Raw genomic sequence first — 16,694 nt, 5'->3', positions numbered from 1 at the left:
GCTTAGGCTTAGCCTAGGCGACCAACATTTGAATACATGAACCTTGGAAGCCATGATACCCCAGAAGAATATTTGAACATACTGAATATTCCTTTAAGCCAGTAAAGGTTACATCCATAAGCATGTGTGTGATGTCTTTAATGACAGTACCTCCTGAATTATTACTGCTCATCGCAGCAGCAGCCTCCGAAAGCGATCACTTTTCTCTCATACAGGTGAACCGCCTTCTATACGATCTTCTCCTACCCGATCTCTACCGGCGCCATATACACAAATCTAAACACCAAGTACGAAAATCTAAAGACCAAATGGGCTTTTTCAGAGCTGTGGCTTCTGAAAACGAGCGAGGCACCTTGCATTTCCTACGCTATGGCGCCAACGTCAATGCCACCACCGGCTCCCATACCCTTGACGAGCCAGTGCCCTGGCATTTTTCGTTCACACCACTGAACGTAGCGGCCAATATTGGAAATGACACAATGGTCAAGATCTTGCTAGACCATGGCGCCGAAATCAACGGAGTGCATCCAGAGAATCTGCCCTGGACACCCCTCACTGCAAGATCATATACTAAGCCCCCCTGTTCAAGATGCGCTTTTGTCAGGGCATGTGAGTACTGTCAGACTTTTGTTGGAATGGGGATCACCCATAGTAAGCCCGCATATTTACCAGGAGGACTCGTCAACTGGGCACTGAGGACAGCACAGATACCGATGCTTGAGCTTCTGGCTGAGTTTGGTGCAAATTTTAACACCCCAATCCATGAAAACGCCATTCCTCTGCTCCAAGTGGCTACTGATAGTAATATCTCGACAGATTTGGTTCGGTTTCTGCTGGACCATGGAGCAGATATCACTCTTGTTGATGATGAAAATGGGATACTTTTGAATCGAGTGATCAAATTTGGGAACATCAACACTGCCAGGTTGTTACTGGAGCGTGGAACAACATGTCCTCCAAATATATTGAATTCGGTTATATCAGGGTGCACGTTTGAGACAATTGATTTACTGGCCGAGTACGGGATTCATCTCCATAATTTCAACATCGGAAAGGTTATAAGTGCCGGGCGACTGGATATACTACAACTATTGGTTGATGAAGGCTGTGATGTAAATACAAGAGTTTGGAGAGGTGCAACGCCTCTGCATCATGCAGTCAGAATCTCCCAATGGCTCCAAAGTACTTTAAGGGGGCCTAGGCGCTTCCGACGCCCCGTGGAGTCATTTGTGCGTCCAGTAGAGATCACTCCACAGCTAAATGTCTCAGCTCCCTGCTCTGTATGGCGTGAGTCTGATAATGTAGCCATCGAAATTTTGCACTGCCTGATCAAAGCCGGGGCGGATATTAACGCTGTGGATGAGAGAGGGCGCACTCCACTGGATGTGGCTTGCAAGTGGGCTCCACGGATTGTGCAGCAGCTACTTGTGGATAATGGTGCTGACTGGGAGGGAGGCGAGTTGCCAGGTACTCCACATGAATTCTTTGATAGTGATTTGTGAAAGATATTGTCTTGATATGGAAATATTCCTTGAAGAACCACCCGAACCCGAGGATCAGCCGCAAATGGCTGTTCATTGTGATATGATCTACTTTAATTCTTCCTTCTTATCCTCGTCTCAGGATTCTCTGTTACAATCTCCATTTAGCTCTCCCCAGGCTTCTTGTTCCGTATCACAAGGCTATTGCTAGAATGTCCATTCGCCCACATCAAGAAAGAAAGCCTTGTGGTCTCATCATGTCATTGTGGCATGAAACTATTCCAATATTCAAGTCATTCTTTGGCATGAATATCTGAAACAGAGAATGGGATACAAAATAGAAGTGGCTTCAAGTCTTTGTTGAAGAAACAATCCTATACTTTTGGATTCTATTGTCGATATCGTATTTCATTGATCTCATTCATCTGAATTTCGAGTTTACAATGCATTCATCTAATATAGGACCTTAGATATTTGTTCTATTCAGAGCTGCTCTTTATCACCAACGCATTGTCATAGACAATCAGGACAATCCTTTGTAAAAGATCTCGATTTAACGCACCTAATAGTATTCAAAGCTCCACCTGGGCGGATTCAAAATACTTAAATTCTCGGACACCCTCCATCTAAAGACTATACAGCAGCAAACAGTCTCAATTACAACTTGAACTATATACTCCAGAGCTATTCATTCTCAAGGTCCGAGTCTTGTACTTTGATCCCTATCTCAAACATACCACTCTTTGTATACGCTACCAAACAATCCCTATCATAGTTCCATACCCAATTAGACAAAATGGATCATCACAATCGTCCCAATCATTCCTCTGCCCCTTTAACTGAAGAGCAAAAGGGCCTTATTGAGCGAATCACCCGTCGACGCTGGCATCAACGCTATCGATCCGGAGAGACTGCACGAGTCGCAGCAGAAGACACAATCGTATTCATGACTCTCTTCGGCCGAGCCTACTTCAACGAATCGGTGCGAATTCTCCGATCCCACAACTTGATCCGTCAGAATGTGAATCTTCTTTATGGTGGATGGTGCAATGTCGCCATGCTTAGAATTCCCCCTGAGCAACGTGGTGAAGTCATTGAAGTTCCAGCTCGTTTGCTTCCCACTGAGTTTCTATTAAGAGTTGAACCTTCTATCTATGCCGCAGCTGAGGATGTACCTAGCTTCCTTCAGGAGATTCGAACAATAGTGAACGATCCTTATTCTGGGGGTGATCATAATCCTCTTGATGTACTTCGCTTACCTAGGGAGAAGCTTGGCCAGGTCTTGAAGGATGGGGATGAGGCGACGTGTGCTGTTTGTCAGGAGGAGCTGAAACATGATGAACAGGTCGTTGTTTTGAACTGTAAGCATTGGTTCTGCGTTGAATGTACTAATTCGTGGCTGAGTGTCAAGGATACATGTCCTATGTGTCGGGGTAAGGTTGAACTCCCAGATGCGAGTGACTCGGATATGCCTCCTGAGCTGCCATTCTTCTATGATGATGAAGAGGGCGAGTTTTACTTTTGATGAAAGATGTTGATTTGCATATTTGCATGGTTCCATGGCTGGTTAGGCGTTATTAGGCGTTATTTGTTAGGAATAGAGGAAATCTGAGAGATTTCTAGCAGTCAGATCAGGTTTGCACCGTTAAGTGAGGGTCGTTTGTAAATGGTAGGCTTGCCTTTGGCCACGACACACTATCGTGGCAAATTGAACTGAGGCCTTGAGGGGCTGTGTATCAACAAGGGTTGAAATTTTGGGCAAGTGTCTAGTGTGAGGCTTGGACTCTGTTATGGGGCTCGGACTACATGGATAAGTTTCATGAACCTCCAATGTCCAGTGGATTAGTTTCCATGTCCAAATTTTCACCAATAAACTTGCTGTCGTAACTACCAGGATTTGCGTGTTTTTGTCTGATATGCTGGAATGAAAAGTGTTGTCTCGAATCGCTAAGCGCCCTTTGTCTTTGCTATAGTGCCAACCCTAGGCTTTAGTCTGACGTATGAAACATCCGTGTAAAAGAAGCTTATATTATATTCCTTTATGCCCTTTGATGCCAAAAATAGTCCCCATTCACAAGATAGCTCATTCTTTTATTAAGTTCGCCTTGGGCTGAATTCAAAATAGACATATTACTGGCTTGAAGAGCTCTGTAGGCGCAAAGCCACGATTAGACCGAAACTTCTTTACGCGCACTGGCACGTATAAACAGCTGAGGTTCGCAGGCCCATCCATCCATATCTACTGATTATACTTTAATATTGTCATTCACGAGCAGTACTTGAGTACTAGTATTCCGGTTGTCTGAACTTTTCCATCCCACCAGCCCGAGTCCCTCTAATACCATCATGGATCCCGTAGCCAGAAGACCCGACGCTGATGGCATTAAGCTGAGAAACCAAATCAAGGAGCTGGTTGACCGGTGCTTGACTCGATTTTGCACTGGCAGCCAGGAAGATCGGAGTGCTACGGCAAATACATTACTCTTTTTCAATAACTTCGGCCGCGATATTTGTGCTCATGTCATTACGATCCTTCGAGAACGAGCGCTCATACATAATAACGAGGATGTATGTCTCGGCTATGATGCAGCCATGCCACATATCGAAACCAATAATACCTCGCTTGGCCGATTGGGATTGACCATCGAAATGGTCTTCGAGGATTTCATGCGGATGTACAAACGGTCAAGGGATCAACATACACGACCGGGAGGAGATAAATTTCCTCTCCATCTTGCCGATTCTGTGTCAGTTTATCGGCCCAAAGAAGCAAAATTCTATTTTGCTAGTCAGATTTGGCCGGACAAAGGAACAGAGGCGACCTCCTCCCCAGTTGAGATTACTGGCGCCACGAAATTTACAGACCCCAATGAACGTGCCAAATATGAGAGGTATATCGCATCAGCAAAGCCATTTGATCAGGAGAAGTTGAGCTACTCGCGTCGAAAGCTGGTGAGGACTGGCACTTTCTTGCCTTATTGGGCACCTCGGAAGTGCGGGAATTGTTCCAAAGCTCTTCAAGAGGATGAGGAGCTCATGGAGACGCGCTGTAAGCATTGGTATTGTGTTGACTGTTCCACAATATGTATGATGAGGTCTGTCGACTGTAACATGTGCGCTTTGAAGAAAAACCCGAAATGGTGGAATTTTGCTTGTGCAAGTTCCGAGAATCACAGCCAGAGTAAATCTGTACAGCTTGAGCTTGAAGGTGGTGATCTTTCGGAGATGTTCGATTGCAGGCTGGGACTCGGACGTCCCAGCTCTAGATTATAGACATGGTTTCAAAGTTGGGTTCTGAGCAATAGTTTCGATCCAGAGTTCGCATATTCAAGACTGATCAAGAGTATATTACATGATATCCACAATTCCTATTCGTACACATCAATTATAATTCTGAAATAACAGCAAATGGGTATTCCTGTGAAGAAGTATATGAACAGATAAAAAAGTATGACAGTAAGCACTTGAGCGATGAAGTATCTGTCCAATCCGAGATCAGTCAAGCTTGGCAGAAATGACAAGTAGGAGTACTGCCAGATCAGTCCATCGCATCGAGAGTATTCTCAGCTTGCACATCATTTTCCGAGACCAAAATCCCAACTAGACATTCTCCAAGAATTCCATCCCAATTAACCCAAGGATGAATCTCCTGGAACAACTTCCCAGAGTCCTTCCCCGCTCCGCGTAAAAGTTCACCCTTTCCACCAGGATGATACGGAAGGTAGGGAGTGATGTTGTACACCTTACCCTGATACGAAGTCCACGCATCATTTCCTTTGCGCCCGTTCTGCGTTTTCAGCAGGGAAGGTGGGACACGTAGGAGACCAGGGGGCATCCCTACTCCACGGAGCTGATTATTAGGCTTAGCTGCAAGAGCAGCCCAGTCCAGGGGTGAATATCCAGGTTCAAGAATGACTCGTTTGGATGCGGAGGATTTCTTCAAGGAGAGTGCGCTTGGCGTTATAGGTGCCAGGGTGCTACTACTGAGTCCTGTGCCACCGCAATTAGGAGCAAGACGTGCTGATGCTGCTGAGGAGAGCGGTGTTCGTGGAGATCCACCAACCCGCGGTGGTGCAAGACCTCCTGAAGGGGCTCGGTTGGGTTGGGGGGGTTGGTCGAGGGCGGGACATAGGGGGGTGGAGGTGGAGGCATCAAGGATGAGGCTGTTGCTGTTACTGTGGGCTGAGGAGACGGGGCGCTGAGAGATGGCAGCTGTGAGGAGACTCTTTCTGGGGCTCCATTGCGACCCGTTGACACTACTGGCTGTGTCGATCCATTCATGCTCTGCTGTACAGGTGGCTCGGTCGCGACACGCTTGGTGGCGGGGGCTTGTTCGAGGTTTAATGTGGGCACAGGGAGGACTGGTAGCGATGATGAAGGAATGGAGACATTCGGAGTAGTTGAACTCTTTCTTTGTATTTCCGATGGAGGGGTCGTGGGGCTTTCTTTTTGAGTTGGTTCAGATTTGTTGGCGGCGACGGTATCGGCTTTGGAATCCGAAGACACTGGAGGAATGGGAGATTTTGGAGACTCGAGGGACCAGGTATGAGGAGGATATCGATAAAGAACGTATGCGATAGTCGCGACGAGCGCTCCCACGCTTACCCAGCCCATAACGACTGAGGCTGTTAGAGATGATCCTGGTCATCATCTCGCCGATTCCGATGTCATCCAGGACCCGTTGGTCCGTGCACTGCTATTTATACAACAAAATGGACGAATCAATAGAAGAGGATTAACTATGAGGCTCATCATGAATAGTTATAATCTTTGAATCAAATCATTTTCTATTGAATTTGATCGTTCAAGGTATGAGACTAGCCTTTTTTACTCGAATGTGGTGAAAGTCCTGAAAATACTATGTTAAGTATATCAGCATACCCTTCATCGCATTGGTATTAGAGAAGAATCGAGAAAATTTGGACCGGGACAAGCTCCATTGACGAAACTAGACCAGAATAAGGTATTCTTCCAGTTTTGTTTGTTCTAGAAGTCGTTATGAGGTCCTAACACTGCTAAAGAGAACTGTGCATGATGTCAGTCCACCATCACAGCACTAAGGCGACGGAACTGCCGAGCTTCAACCTCAACCAACGACTGCTGAATCGAATCACTCTCCTGAGGATGTACCCTCATATTAGCTATTCAACATGGTTCTTGCACATCGGGCAGTGCGGGATCAGATTCTTCGACACACAGCCATGTCTTCGTCTGATGCTGTAGTACTCTTCGACGTTGGGGCAGGTCAGGTAACAGCCCCGGAGTGGATATCTGATGACTAGCCAACTGATTCTTTCTACGAGGCAGTCAAAAGGAGGGAGGGAATTCCAGGAAGATCGATGTGTGATTGTTCTACCGGAACAGTTTCCTGCCAAGACGAACGATAAGTTGGCATTCCTTGCCGTATACGATGGCCAGTACGGAGACCTCATACCGACGAGAGAATCCCTCACCTTCCCGATATTGACTGGTATATAGTGGATCTGGATTGGTATCGGAGCACGCTAGTAAACAATTGCATCATCTGCTCACTAAACGACCCGAGTTTCAAAAGGGAGACTACGCTACAGCTATCAAAGCTGCCTTGGCCGATGAGGATGCTCTGTTGCTGGAAAGTTCCAAGGACTCGACTGAGGCTGCTATCTCTGGGTCAACGGCTGCAGTTTGTTTGGTGAACCTCACTCAGGGTGAGTTGATTGTCTCTAACCTAGGTGACTCGCATGTTATCCTGGCGGAGCGAGACCCCAAAACAGACCGTCCTTATCATATTGTAGGTTCAATTTCCTATGATTTCCGAGCTACACAATCTTATAGGTGGAAAAATTGCAAATTGCGAATACACTAAACAAGTCCGGCTTTTTAGCGACGACTCACCGAAGCACACAAGCCCGAGGTACCCAGTGAACGACGACGGATTGAAGAGGCCGGGGGCGAAGTTACTATGCGCAGTGGTATTGCTCGGTTAGGTGAGTTCGGAGTTACCCGTTCAAGCTTGAAGGGGAAAAAATAATGACCGGGGAAGAGGGCGTAGGCTCTCTGAATATGTCTCGCGCTCTCGGTGACCTGCAATACAAGAACCCTGTCAATGAAGTAAAGGATTCAAGTTGCATGCCCCGGATCCGACGTCTTTCATCGTCATCGAGCGCGGTCCGTGGAGACTTCCTTTCAAACGACCCGTATACATCCCGACGGACATTGCAACCAGATCGACGCTACTTGTTGGTTATTATGTCGGACGGGGTCAGTGACCACACAAACGACGTGGCCCTGGTCCAACACGTGATGAAATTGGCGATGCGGGGGATGCGAGCGAGTGAGATCGCACAAGAGGTGACGGCGAATAGTACTCGATCTGTTAAAAGTGATAATGCCTCGTGTATTGTGGCGATGTTGGATGGACAGAGAGCATGAGTGGCTTCTCTTTTGAAACTTCCTGGATTTATTCAGGTTTCCTTTTTTTTATTTTTATTTTAGTACCAAATGCAATGGCGTTTCGGAAGTATGGGATGAAGGAGCCGGGAGGTCCACTCTCGGGGCCCTAAATGTGTTATGCATGTTGTGCCCACTCAGCGTGCGGAAAAGAGGATCCTAACTATCCAGAAGAAGAAGGTGGTTTGAATTATGCAATTTGATGTCGTGACTCTGTGGCTTAGAGATACGGTGACTTTCAAATGTTTAATACTTTATCAGTAGAACTGTAAAAGAGAAGAATTAATCTCTTTCATCTCAAATACTCTCGGAGTTTTTACAATGCAAAAATCCATTTATTGATTCTAATATCCATAAATAAAAATTTCAATCTACGTTAAAAGAAAAAAAAATCTGCATATTGGAGTAAGTAATAAGTAGTCTAAAGTACTCCAAAGACGGAGCATTTGCCTGGATCCGCATAGCGTCTAACATCCCTGAACCAATAACACTTCATATTTGGTTCAACGCGGACTGTCTTTCTTGAAAGGGATTTCTACTTTTTATTTTCTTTAGTGGCGTTTCCCTCTCGAATACGAATTCGTATACGGGAATTCCGAACTATCAAAAAGAGTTGTTCATCATTTGATTTCTCCATTTAAGAGAGGGATAATCCTTTCTCCCATGACTCAGCAAAATGATCCCGAAATTCGGGAGATTCGGAGGTTCCAATAGTTATCTCTTTAACCATGACGAATAACTCCATGTACACTACTTAGTACTACTGCATATTCTCATCTAATGTATACTTTGTCGGAGTGGACCGCCGTCCGTGCTCTTATATTGAACCCTAGAGGCTCCAATGAACCAATCTTGAAGCCTAGAAAAAAAACCCAGAATTAAACCTGTCATGCCTGATTAGGCAGGCGATGAGCTCGGTTCGCCAAGTGGAGATCTCTTGAACAAGCATAAGATCTGGCTCTACGAATAACCACCTTCCCTAACGGTCAATCCTGAAGAGGATCTCGCCATCTTCGTGTCTCTGGAAATTTAATAAAAAAAATTACAATAAAGCCTATGTCCCACATCTCTCATCTAAACCTGCTAACACAACATTTGAACCCATTTTCTTCCCTTTTCCTCCCTTCTCTCCTTCTCCCCTCTCCAATGAGTGTAACACAGACAAATACCAAATCTTGCAACATGGCTTGGAGTAACTTTCATGTTGGAAAAGACTGTGGTCATGTTAAATGGTCACGCAATATCACTCCCAAGTTAACCGTCTCATCCGGCCAGACTGTTACATTTGATGCGATCGATAGCAGTAACGGCCAACTTACACCCGATTCCGATGCCTCGGCCATTAAGACACTAGATCTCGGCATCGCCAACCCTGTCTTCGGCCCGATTCTTGTCCAAGATGCTCAACCAGGCGATGTCTTGAAAGTGGAGATCCTTAATCTTGAAGTTGCCGATTGGGGTTGGTCCGCTATCATTCCCGGCTTCGGTTTATTAGCAGACGAATACCCCGAACCCGAAATTAAGATCTGGTCTCTGGACCGTGAGAAGGGATATGCACAGTTTAACGATATGCGCATTCCTCTTCGACCCTTCCTTGGATGCATGGGGCTGGCCCCCGGCAACGACGATGAATTATCAACCGTCCCACCCACACACCACGGCGGTAACATGGACTGCCGTGAGCTCAGCGTCGGTTCAACCGTCTACCTCCCCGTGCAAACCGCTGGAGCTTTTTTCAGCTGTGGTGATGGACACGCAGCTCAGGGCCACGGTGAAGTCTGCGGAACTGCTATCGAAACTCCCATTCGAGCAACCCTGCGCTTCGAGCTATGCAAGAATCAGCCTTGGGTGACTACTCCCCAGTACCAGACTCCACCTCGTGCTCAAATACCTAATCCGTTGCCGGATCTTGGAACTTATGGCGCCCTCGGAGTTTCGCCGGATCTGTTCGAGGCTGCGAAGAGCGCCACGCGCAATCTGGTTCAGTGGCTGGTCTCCACTAAGAACCTTACCCGCAGTGAAGCCTATATCCTGGCAAGTGTTGCCGGGGACTTGCAAATTGTTGAAATTGTCAATGTGCCCAATTTTGAGGTTTCCATGAGTATTCCGTTGGGAATTTTCAGCTGAATGCCAGTGGGCCCGTTATAAATTATTGTGAGAAGTTCTTAGCGAGGATCGTGGTCTGATACCCAGCGGAGGATCTTTGATTTTTGTAAATATGATGTTGAACATTTACTTGAAATTCATTTTAAATGATTTCTTTTGATTCCATGCATTAGAGCGTAGTATGCTCAGTTATCACTTATCTATGATAGTATACCTATTTGTCCCAATAATTTCATGTTAGGACTAGTGCTGATGTGGGATGTAGAAGTGTCTATCATGAAGAACTGAATGGCCGATGATGATACCTTCGAGTCACGACCCATGTACTATGGAGAAATTCGAAAAATACAATGCACATTTGAACAATTGAATATTATTTTCCTATTCACTTTATCACTTTGATTCCGTGCTCGTAGCTAACAAATAGATTGCTCCCTCGCATACTTGACGTCACATGATAGCGCGTGTCGGCGCGTCTCCCTTGGCAATCAGATTAAAGCCACAGCGACCCTCTTAGACCCTCATCTTATCAAAGAGGTCATGGATCATGGACCCCATCCTCGATGGCCTCAATTCTGCCCAACGTCAGGCAGTGACTTCTCCTAATTCTATTCTTCAGGTGCTCGCGCCACCCGGTTCCGGAAAGACTAAGACGTTGACGGCACGCGTCGCGTACGTTTTATCACACCATGGATATTCACCACAAGATGTTATCTGTTGTACTTTCACCATTAAAGCTAGCCGGGAGATGCGGGAACGTCTCTCGAAGCTGGTTGGAGAGCGTGTACAGTCTCGTTTGATTTTGGGAACTTTTCATTCGATCTGTCGGCGGTACTTGTGCAAGTATGGTTATCTGATTGGGTTGAAGAAGGGATTCGGAATTGCGGATTCAGATGATAGTCGGGGAATTCTTCGAGTATGTGGTATCCTTTTGCATATGTCGTTCTTGCATATTATTGCGTCGTTGAATGGTCTGTCCGTACTGACTCAACATAGCGAATTATCAAAAAGTTGAACGCCAGTATCGAGATCAGAGCTGCACAGGGACGAATTTCCCGGCATAAGGCTCATGGACTTTCACCAGATGACCTGGCTGAACGGGTGAAAGCCGATGAATTGGAATTGGTCGATATTTATCGCCAATACGAATCTGCGCTTGCAGCATCCAATCTCTTGGACTACGACGATCTTCTCGTACGATGTGTTCAGCTTCTGAGAGAGCATCCGGATTGTGTGTCAAATGTACAGACTGTGCTTGTGGATGAGTTCCAGGATACGAATATCATACAGTACGATCTGATGAACCTGTTCGCGGCAAAGAACCGGCGCATCACGATCGTCGGTGACCCCAATCAAAGTATCTATGGTTTCCGATCGGCTGAAGTTCAGAACCTCAAGCGCATGCAAAAGCGATACCCGAATACAACGATTGTGCTTTTGGAATCAAATTATCGCTCTTCGGCCTCGATCTTGAGCTCGGCTCAGGATGTTATCGAACAAGACACTACTCGTCCGGCTAAGAAATTGCAGCCAACTCATTCTCATGGAACTATGCCGGTTTTGCGAAAACTTCCTACTGCAAATGCCGAAGCTCATTGGATGGTGCTTGAGATTAAAAGATGTGTTGCCATGATGGGCGGTGTTCTGGGAATGTCGGATTTTGCGGTCTTGCTCCGATCAGCCTCATTATCGACCCGTATTGAGACAGCGTTCGGACGCGCAGGAATTCCGTACAAGATGGTTGGCGGTCGCAAATTCTTCGATCGCACCGAGGTGAAGACTTTGATCAACTACTTAAGAGTTGTTAGCCATACTGGTCATACTGATGCTCTGCTTGCCATCATCAATGTTCCACCACGCCGAATCGGCGAGGAGACAATCCGACAGTTGACGACTGGCGCTGAGAAGGCCAAGATTACTCTCTGGGAATTCATAAAAGATGTTATTCAAGGTCGCCGATCTACCGAGAAGAAGTTACAGAAGGCAGCGGAGCTGGGACTCTGTGCACTGTTAAAGTTAGTCGAGGCCTCTAGACAAAAGCTACAAGAGTGCGAAGATCCTTCCGCGCCGTATGTGCTCCTTGAGTACATCACTGAAAGCCTTTCGTTTCAGGATTATCTCATCAAAACATACCCTTTAGATGAAGACAGTCGCTGGGCGAATGTCAGAGAGCTGATGGGCCAAGCTAATGAGACTGCAATCTCAAGTGGAGATCCGGGTCAGGAGGAAGAGCTTCCTGAGATAGAAGGCATCGAGCAAGAACAAGTTCATGTCGGAGAAGAAACTCTCTCGCGATTTTTAGCTAATGTGGCCCTTGCGACCGAGGCAGCAACTCAAGATGAGGGCGAGAAAGTCACGGAGAAAGTTACTATCTCCACTATCCATGCCGCCAAAGGTCTTGAGTGGCCGGTTGTTTTCATCCCGGCTGTATACAATGGTAGCATTCCACATTCTCGAGCAGAGGTAGTTGATGAAGAGAGACGACTACTTTACGTTGCTATGACCAGAGCCCAAGCTTTGCTATATCTCAGCCTTCCTCTGCGACAGCCTCGACTGGGCGAAGGAGATGATTCATCTACCACATTGACCTCATTTCTTCCTCCCAAACTGACCAAAACTCGCTTTCGTCCGCTGGGCCCTCAATTGTTGGAAAAAGTAGTTTACTCAATTGCAGACATCCTCGGAAGACCTCGTCCCGCTGCAGAGGAATTATACAAAGAACTACACTCCCTTCCATCAACACTTGATGACCAGTGGACAACCGAGGGCGAAGAGAAGGATAAAGGGGCTGCTACAGGATGGAAGGGATCTGTTGAGCCTCATGACTCAGAGCAGCCCAATCCTAAAAGGCGCCGCTCTGACATCAACCAGCCAACCACCACTACGTACATGACTGCAGGTATGCAGAGCATGGGGACCTCGTCCAATTTCATGGTCCCCACGACACTCAGCTCCGGTTTCACCTCTGCTCGTGACTACATCACAGCCAACCCGGCTGCTAGTCAGCCGACACAGGCAGAAACCACATCCAAGGCTGCAACTGAAACTACATCGGTCAGCCAGACCAAGAAAGCCGGGCGTAAAGATGGGCTAAGCCAAGCCAGCATCTCGAACTTTTTCGGCGGGCCGGGATCCTCCCAGAAGAAGCAATCCGCCACAACTAGTCATGCAGCAACACCAACTCAACCGGTTGCGCCAGTCCGACGAAACAATCATCTGACAGGCAACAACAACCCCCGGCCGGGCCCGTCAAGCATTGTCCCCGCGCCACTCTCTTCTCATCGTCTGCAGCCGCGACCTCTCCAACCTACGCGACCTTCTTTGGAGCCTACCGAACCTAACAATTACACGTGGCTGGCGGCTCCATCGAGGCCCACGGTGAAACCCGCTCGGAAGATGACCCAGCCTCTGAATGGAAACAACACAGCGGACGCAGGGACTGGGTCGCAAGAGATGAAACCAGGGAACTCCACCGGCACTATTGAGTCTGTCACATTTCATACGACAACAATGTCGATGCTTCGTCAGCAGGCTTCAGTATCGGGGCGACGGACATTGGGTATCCGGCGGAGTATGAATGGATGGGAGGAGCGGATGAAACGCGAGGGTGGTGGAGGCCCAGTATGAGAAGATCCGGCCTAGATTTCTACCAGTTCCAAGGTTATTTTTTTTGACGGAATTATTATGAATGAATAAATTTTTATTATTATCAAAGGAATGTACGCATACTGAAAGAGTCAATGACTCCATTCATATCTCGCCAGCACTGGTTTGCAGGGAAGTGGAGAAAGAAGTTGCGAATTATCTGCCTCGTGGTTAGGCAGTGCCCAAGCAATGGAACTTTGATAGTCTGTGATAGGCTCCACAGGAATCTCGTTCTGGGGGAAGTGACGCACATCGGTATGAAATGCATGATGTGGCTTTTGACCTATCGTGTAGTACCGAGTACTAGTAGTACCCCGTACAGATGACAACATCATATTTCTCCTAGGCAATACCCGTAGTATTGCAGGGGGCCCATTGAATAATTCCTAAGTGCTAAGAGTTGGTTAAACCAGGTTCCATTACCTAAGATGGGATCTGCCTGATCCATTCTGATATTGGCTAGATCCAACACTATCGCAATGATCAACTTCCCTTGACCTGGATAGTCACGGGGGAGAATTCTGGACCCCAGTGGACCGGGTAAGGATGTGTCGGTGAGGGACCCCCCCTGGATCATTGACATCACTGGAGACATCCACGCACGACAAAGTAGGATCTTTGCATTAAGGGAATTGACCTAGATGCCTAGGATGGAGTACATGTGTATGTGAGTGTACACATACGGAGTACGGAGTAGAGAAGTCCCCATGTATGTGTTCCCAAATGCCCGATGTTTGATGGTTCATAGCGGTGAGCTATACTGGATATGGTATACCGTTTACTGTGTACATAGTAGGTAGTAACTAGTAATGTAGGAACTCTAAGACAATCAGATCTAAGTCAATTGAATCTGAAATGACCTCAATTATCACAATAACTCCAATAGCTCATTTTACTCGATAACTCCATAATCCATGATCCAGGTACACAGCCTGGGGCTACTCTCTCTCCGTAGCTATTTCTGGAGGAATGGCTGACTCATCATTATTGGGTCCACTTTCTGTGACAATACACGGTACAAAGGTATCCACTTTCAAATCCAATACCAAAATCTTTCATCTCCTATAGGCTGCCCTGCTTTAAACTTGATAATTTCACCAATCAATGAATCACTCAATCCTTGTAATACAAGATAGTTACCAGGAACCAGATACAACCAAAATACACGGACGTCAGGGGGGCGATCCATTCCCCATGGTAAAAGCTCACTCTAAGCTCCCTGGCGACGATAGCCCGAAATCTTGTAGATCAGATGCACGCTCAATTGGGAATGGCCCGTACCTGAGTATACAAAAAGCGCTCATTCCAGATGTCTGATTCCTAGCATTACACTCGCACACACACTTACTTCTATATAACTCTCGTTATCCATCCCCGGGGCATTCTTCATTCTCCCCCATTCTCCATTACGCGTGCAAACTATCATAGATCTTCCATATTATTCTTATTCGCTCGCAGTTCAACACTGCCGTAGCCCTGTTCAAACGGCATCAGCCCATCATACAACGCCATTCATTTGGGTCACCTGCTCTTGACTTGGCTCTTTCAAGTTTCAATACTGCGAGCTTTCTTTCTCTTCTCTCCTCTATTACTTCACCTCATTCTATCATGCCACACAAGGTTACCAACGACTCAAATTCCACACTCGCCAGTAGAGGCAGTAGTGGTGATCAAGTCATTGCGACAGAAGTCCGAGGTACGTCGTCGATCCAGTTCCCGATTCCGTTTTCCCTTTCTTCAACCCCCATGACTCTTTATTATCCCTGCCCCGATCTCCAGATTCAGCCCGGCTAATGCAGACGCGCCGCAGTAAACGCCAATCCCATTCGAAAACCCCCAGTCATCGTTCATAATAAAGGCGGCCAAATCTACGACGAAACTCGTCCATCGGACTGGGACAAACAACGCTGGAAATAGTCTCGGAAATCGAAGTTCAAGGGTTCCTCAGCAGCAATTCGAAATAAGCCGGTTGGGGCGGGAAGAGAGACATGGGGCGGAGTTAGATCAATTACGGTCTTTTCCTCTTTCACCTTGTTCTCTCTTCTCTTGCCCCAATTCTTTGTTATCCGCGCGGCTTGCCCGGCTGGATATGAACCCGAACCCGACCATCATAATGGACCGAAAAGAACTTGGATTACAACTTTTAAAACGAAAGTGAGGCGGTGATCGACGTGATCAGAACTCTTTGGTTGTTCTGGACCAGGAGATACTTACTTTGAAGTATCTTGAGATACAATCTGGTTCTTTGAATTGAATCTCTTTTTTGCGATTTTGGGATTTTCTATTCCCGCTATCGTTTTTTTTGGGGCCTTTATCCCCCCCTATTCTGGGGACTTTCTCCATTCCAGGGATGATTGCCTCGTCACCGCCATATGGATCCAATTTGGATCTAGTCTCCTTTTACCTTTTTGGTTTGTTGAACCAATCGTCCATTACTCGCCGCTGGGGAATTATTTGCTTTTTCCTCTTGTTTTTTCCTTCTGTTTTCTTTCGGTTCTCCTTCCCCCCTTTTTTTCTGCCCCAGATTTTTATTTTCCCCAATTTTCTGGGGTGTGTTTTGGGCACTGGGGGAGGGATCCACTTGATCCCCCTGCTTCTACTCGGTCTAGTGCACCCTTGTATCATCATTTGCGGAGTTTCTCGATCGGTGTTTTTGGGATTTATTGGTTTCCTTTTTCGCTTCCCTTTTGGACCTATTCCTGACTCGCTGACACTCCTTTGAGCTGATCTTGTCTTGTGATGATGCCTGGTTCGTCATCTTTGTTCTTATACTTCCCCCCTCTCCTCTTTCATCTCCCCTTTCACCTTATCCCTTCTACCTTCTCCGTCATCTCCTTCCTTTCTTGTCTTTCTTCTCTGCATCGGTCTGTGTACCACAGAGAGATTGACACGTGTCATATTACTTACTGTACACACTCCTAGCAGCACTTGCTGCAGGATATATGCTGGAGGGCCTCAACGGTCCTCTGACCTGTCCTTTTCTGATTTATTTTACTTTGGCTGCGATGCATAGCGTGGGTAATGGGTTCTGGG

General features: G+C 46.8%; 8 protein-coding genes across 8 annotated transcripts; 7 read left to right on the top strand and 1 right to left on the bottom strand.

The window, feature by feature from the left end:
- Positions 1–308: 308 nt before the first annotated feature.
- N7483_000191 (ankyrin repeat-containing protein) lies at positions 309–1,502 on the top strand (the record flags this gene model as incomplete). Its single annotated transcript, XM_057083629.1, has 1 exon — positions 309–1,502. The coding sequence occupies one exon, from the start codon at positions 309–311 to the stop codon at positions 1,500–1,502; it is 1,194 nt and encodes a 397-aa protein (XP_056949778.1).
- Positions 1,503–2,277: 775 nt separating this feature from the next.
- N7483_000190 (RING finger protein) lies at positions 2,278–3,006 on the top strand (the record flags this gene model as incomplete). Its single annotated transcript, XM_057083628.1, has 1 exon — positions 2,278–3,006. One exon carries the CDS (start codon positions 2,278–2,280, stop codon positions 3,004–3,006), a length of 729 nt encoding a protein of 242 aa, XP_056949777.1.
- An 821-nt stretch (positions 3,007–3,827) lies between these two features.
- N7483_000189 (uncharacterized protein) lies at positions 3,828–4,605 on the top strand (the record flags this gene model as incomplete). Its single annotated transcript, XM_057083627.1, has 2 exons — positions 3,828–4,530; positions 4,577–4,605. 2 exons carry the CDS (start codon positions 3,828–3,830, stop codon positions 4,603–4,605), a joined length of 732 nt encoding a protein of 243 aa, XP_056949776.1.
- A 414-nt stretch (positions 4,606–5,019) lies between these two features.
- On the bottom strand, positions 5,020–6,095 carry N7483_000188 (cytochrome b5-like heme/steroid binding domain-containing protein; the record flags this gene model as incomplete). The annotated part of the gene is made up of 2 exons (XM_057083626.1): positions 5,020–5,458; positions 5,545–6,095. 2 exons carry the CDS (start codon positions 6,093–6,095, stop codon positions 5,020–5,022), a joined length of 990 nt encoding a protein of 329 aa, XP_056949775.1.
- Positions 6,096–6,631: 536 nt separating this feature from the next.
- N7483_000187 (PP2C family serine/threonine-protein phosphatase) lies at positions 6,632–7,892 on the top strand (the record flags this gene model as incomplete). Its single annotated transcript, XM_057083625.1, has 5 exons — positions 6,632–6,730; positions 6,789–6,898; positions 6,960–7,251; positions 7,345–7,447; positions 7,504–7,892. The coding sequence occupies 5 exons, from the start codon at positions 6,632–6,634 to the stop codon at positions 7,890–7,892; spliced, it is 993 nt and encodes a 330-aa protein (XP_056949774.1).
- A 1,200-nt stretch (positions 7,893–9,092) lies between these two features.
- On the top strand, positions 9,093–10,037 carry N7483_000186 (acetamidase/formamidase family protein; the record flags this gene model as incomplete). Its single annotated transcript, XM_057083624.1, has 1 exon — positions 9,093–10,037. One exon carries the CDS (start codon positions 9,093–9,095, stop codon positions 10,035–10,037), a length of 945 nt encoding a protein of 314 aa, XP_056949773.1.
- Positions 10,038–10,563: 526 nt separating this feature from the next.
- On the top strand, positions 10,564–13,637 carry N7483_000185 (ATP-dependent helicase; the record flags this gene model as incomplete). Its single annotated transcript, XM_057083623.1, has 2 exons — positions 10,564–10,932; positions 11,013–13,637. Coding segments are annotated over 2 exons (2,994 nt in total), but the record flags the coding sequence as incomplete, so codon positions are not given.
- Positions 13,638–15,269: 1,632 nt separating this feature from the next.
- N7483_000184 (uncharacterized protein) lies at positions 15,270–15,578 on the top strand (the record flags this gene model as incomplete). Its single annotated transcript, XM_057083622.1, has 2 exons — positions 15,270–15,357; positions 15,472–15,578. 2 exons carry the CDS (start codon positions 15,270–15,272, stop codon positions 15,576–15,578), a joined length of 195 nt encoding a protein of 64 aa, XP_056949771.1.
- Between the last annotated feature and the right edge of the window lie 1,116 nt (positions 15,579–16,694).

Source organism: Penicillium malachiteum (genome assembly GCF_028827825.1).
Source record: "Penicillium malachiteum strain IBT 17515 chromosome Unknown utg000001l:1.0-8184562.0:1.0-8186909.0, whole genome shotgun sequence".
NCBI lineage: Eukaryota > Fungi > Ascomycota > Eurotiomycetes > Eurotiales > Aspergillaceae > Penicillium > Penicillium malachiteum.
This window is presented reverse-complemented; position numbering and strand designations above follow the sequence as displayed.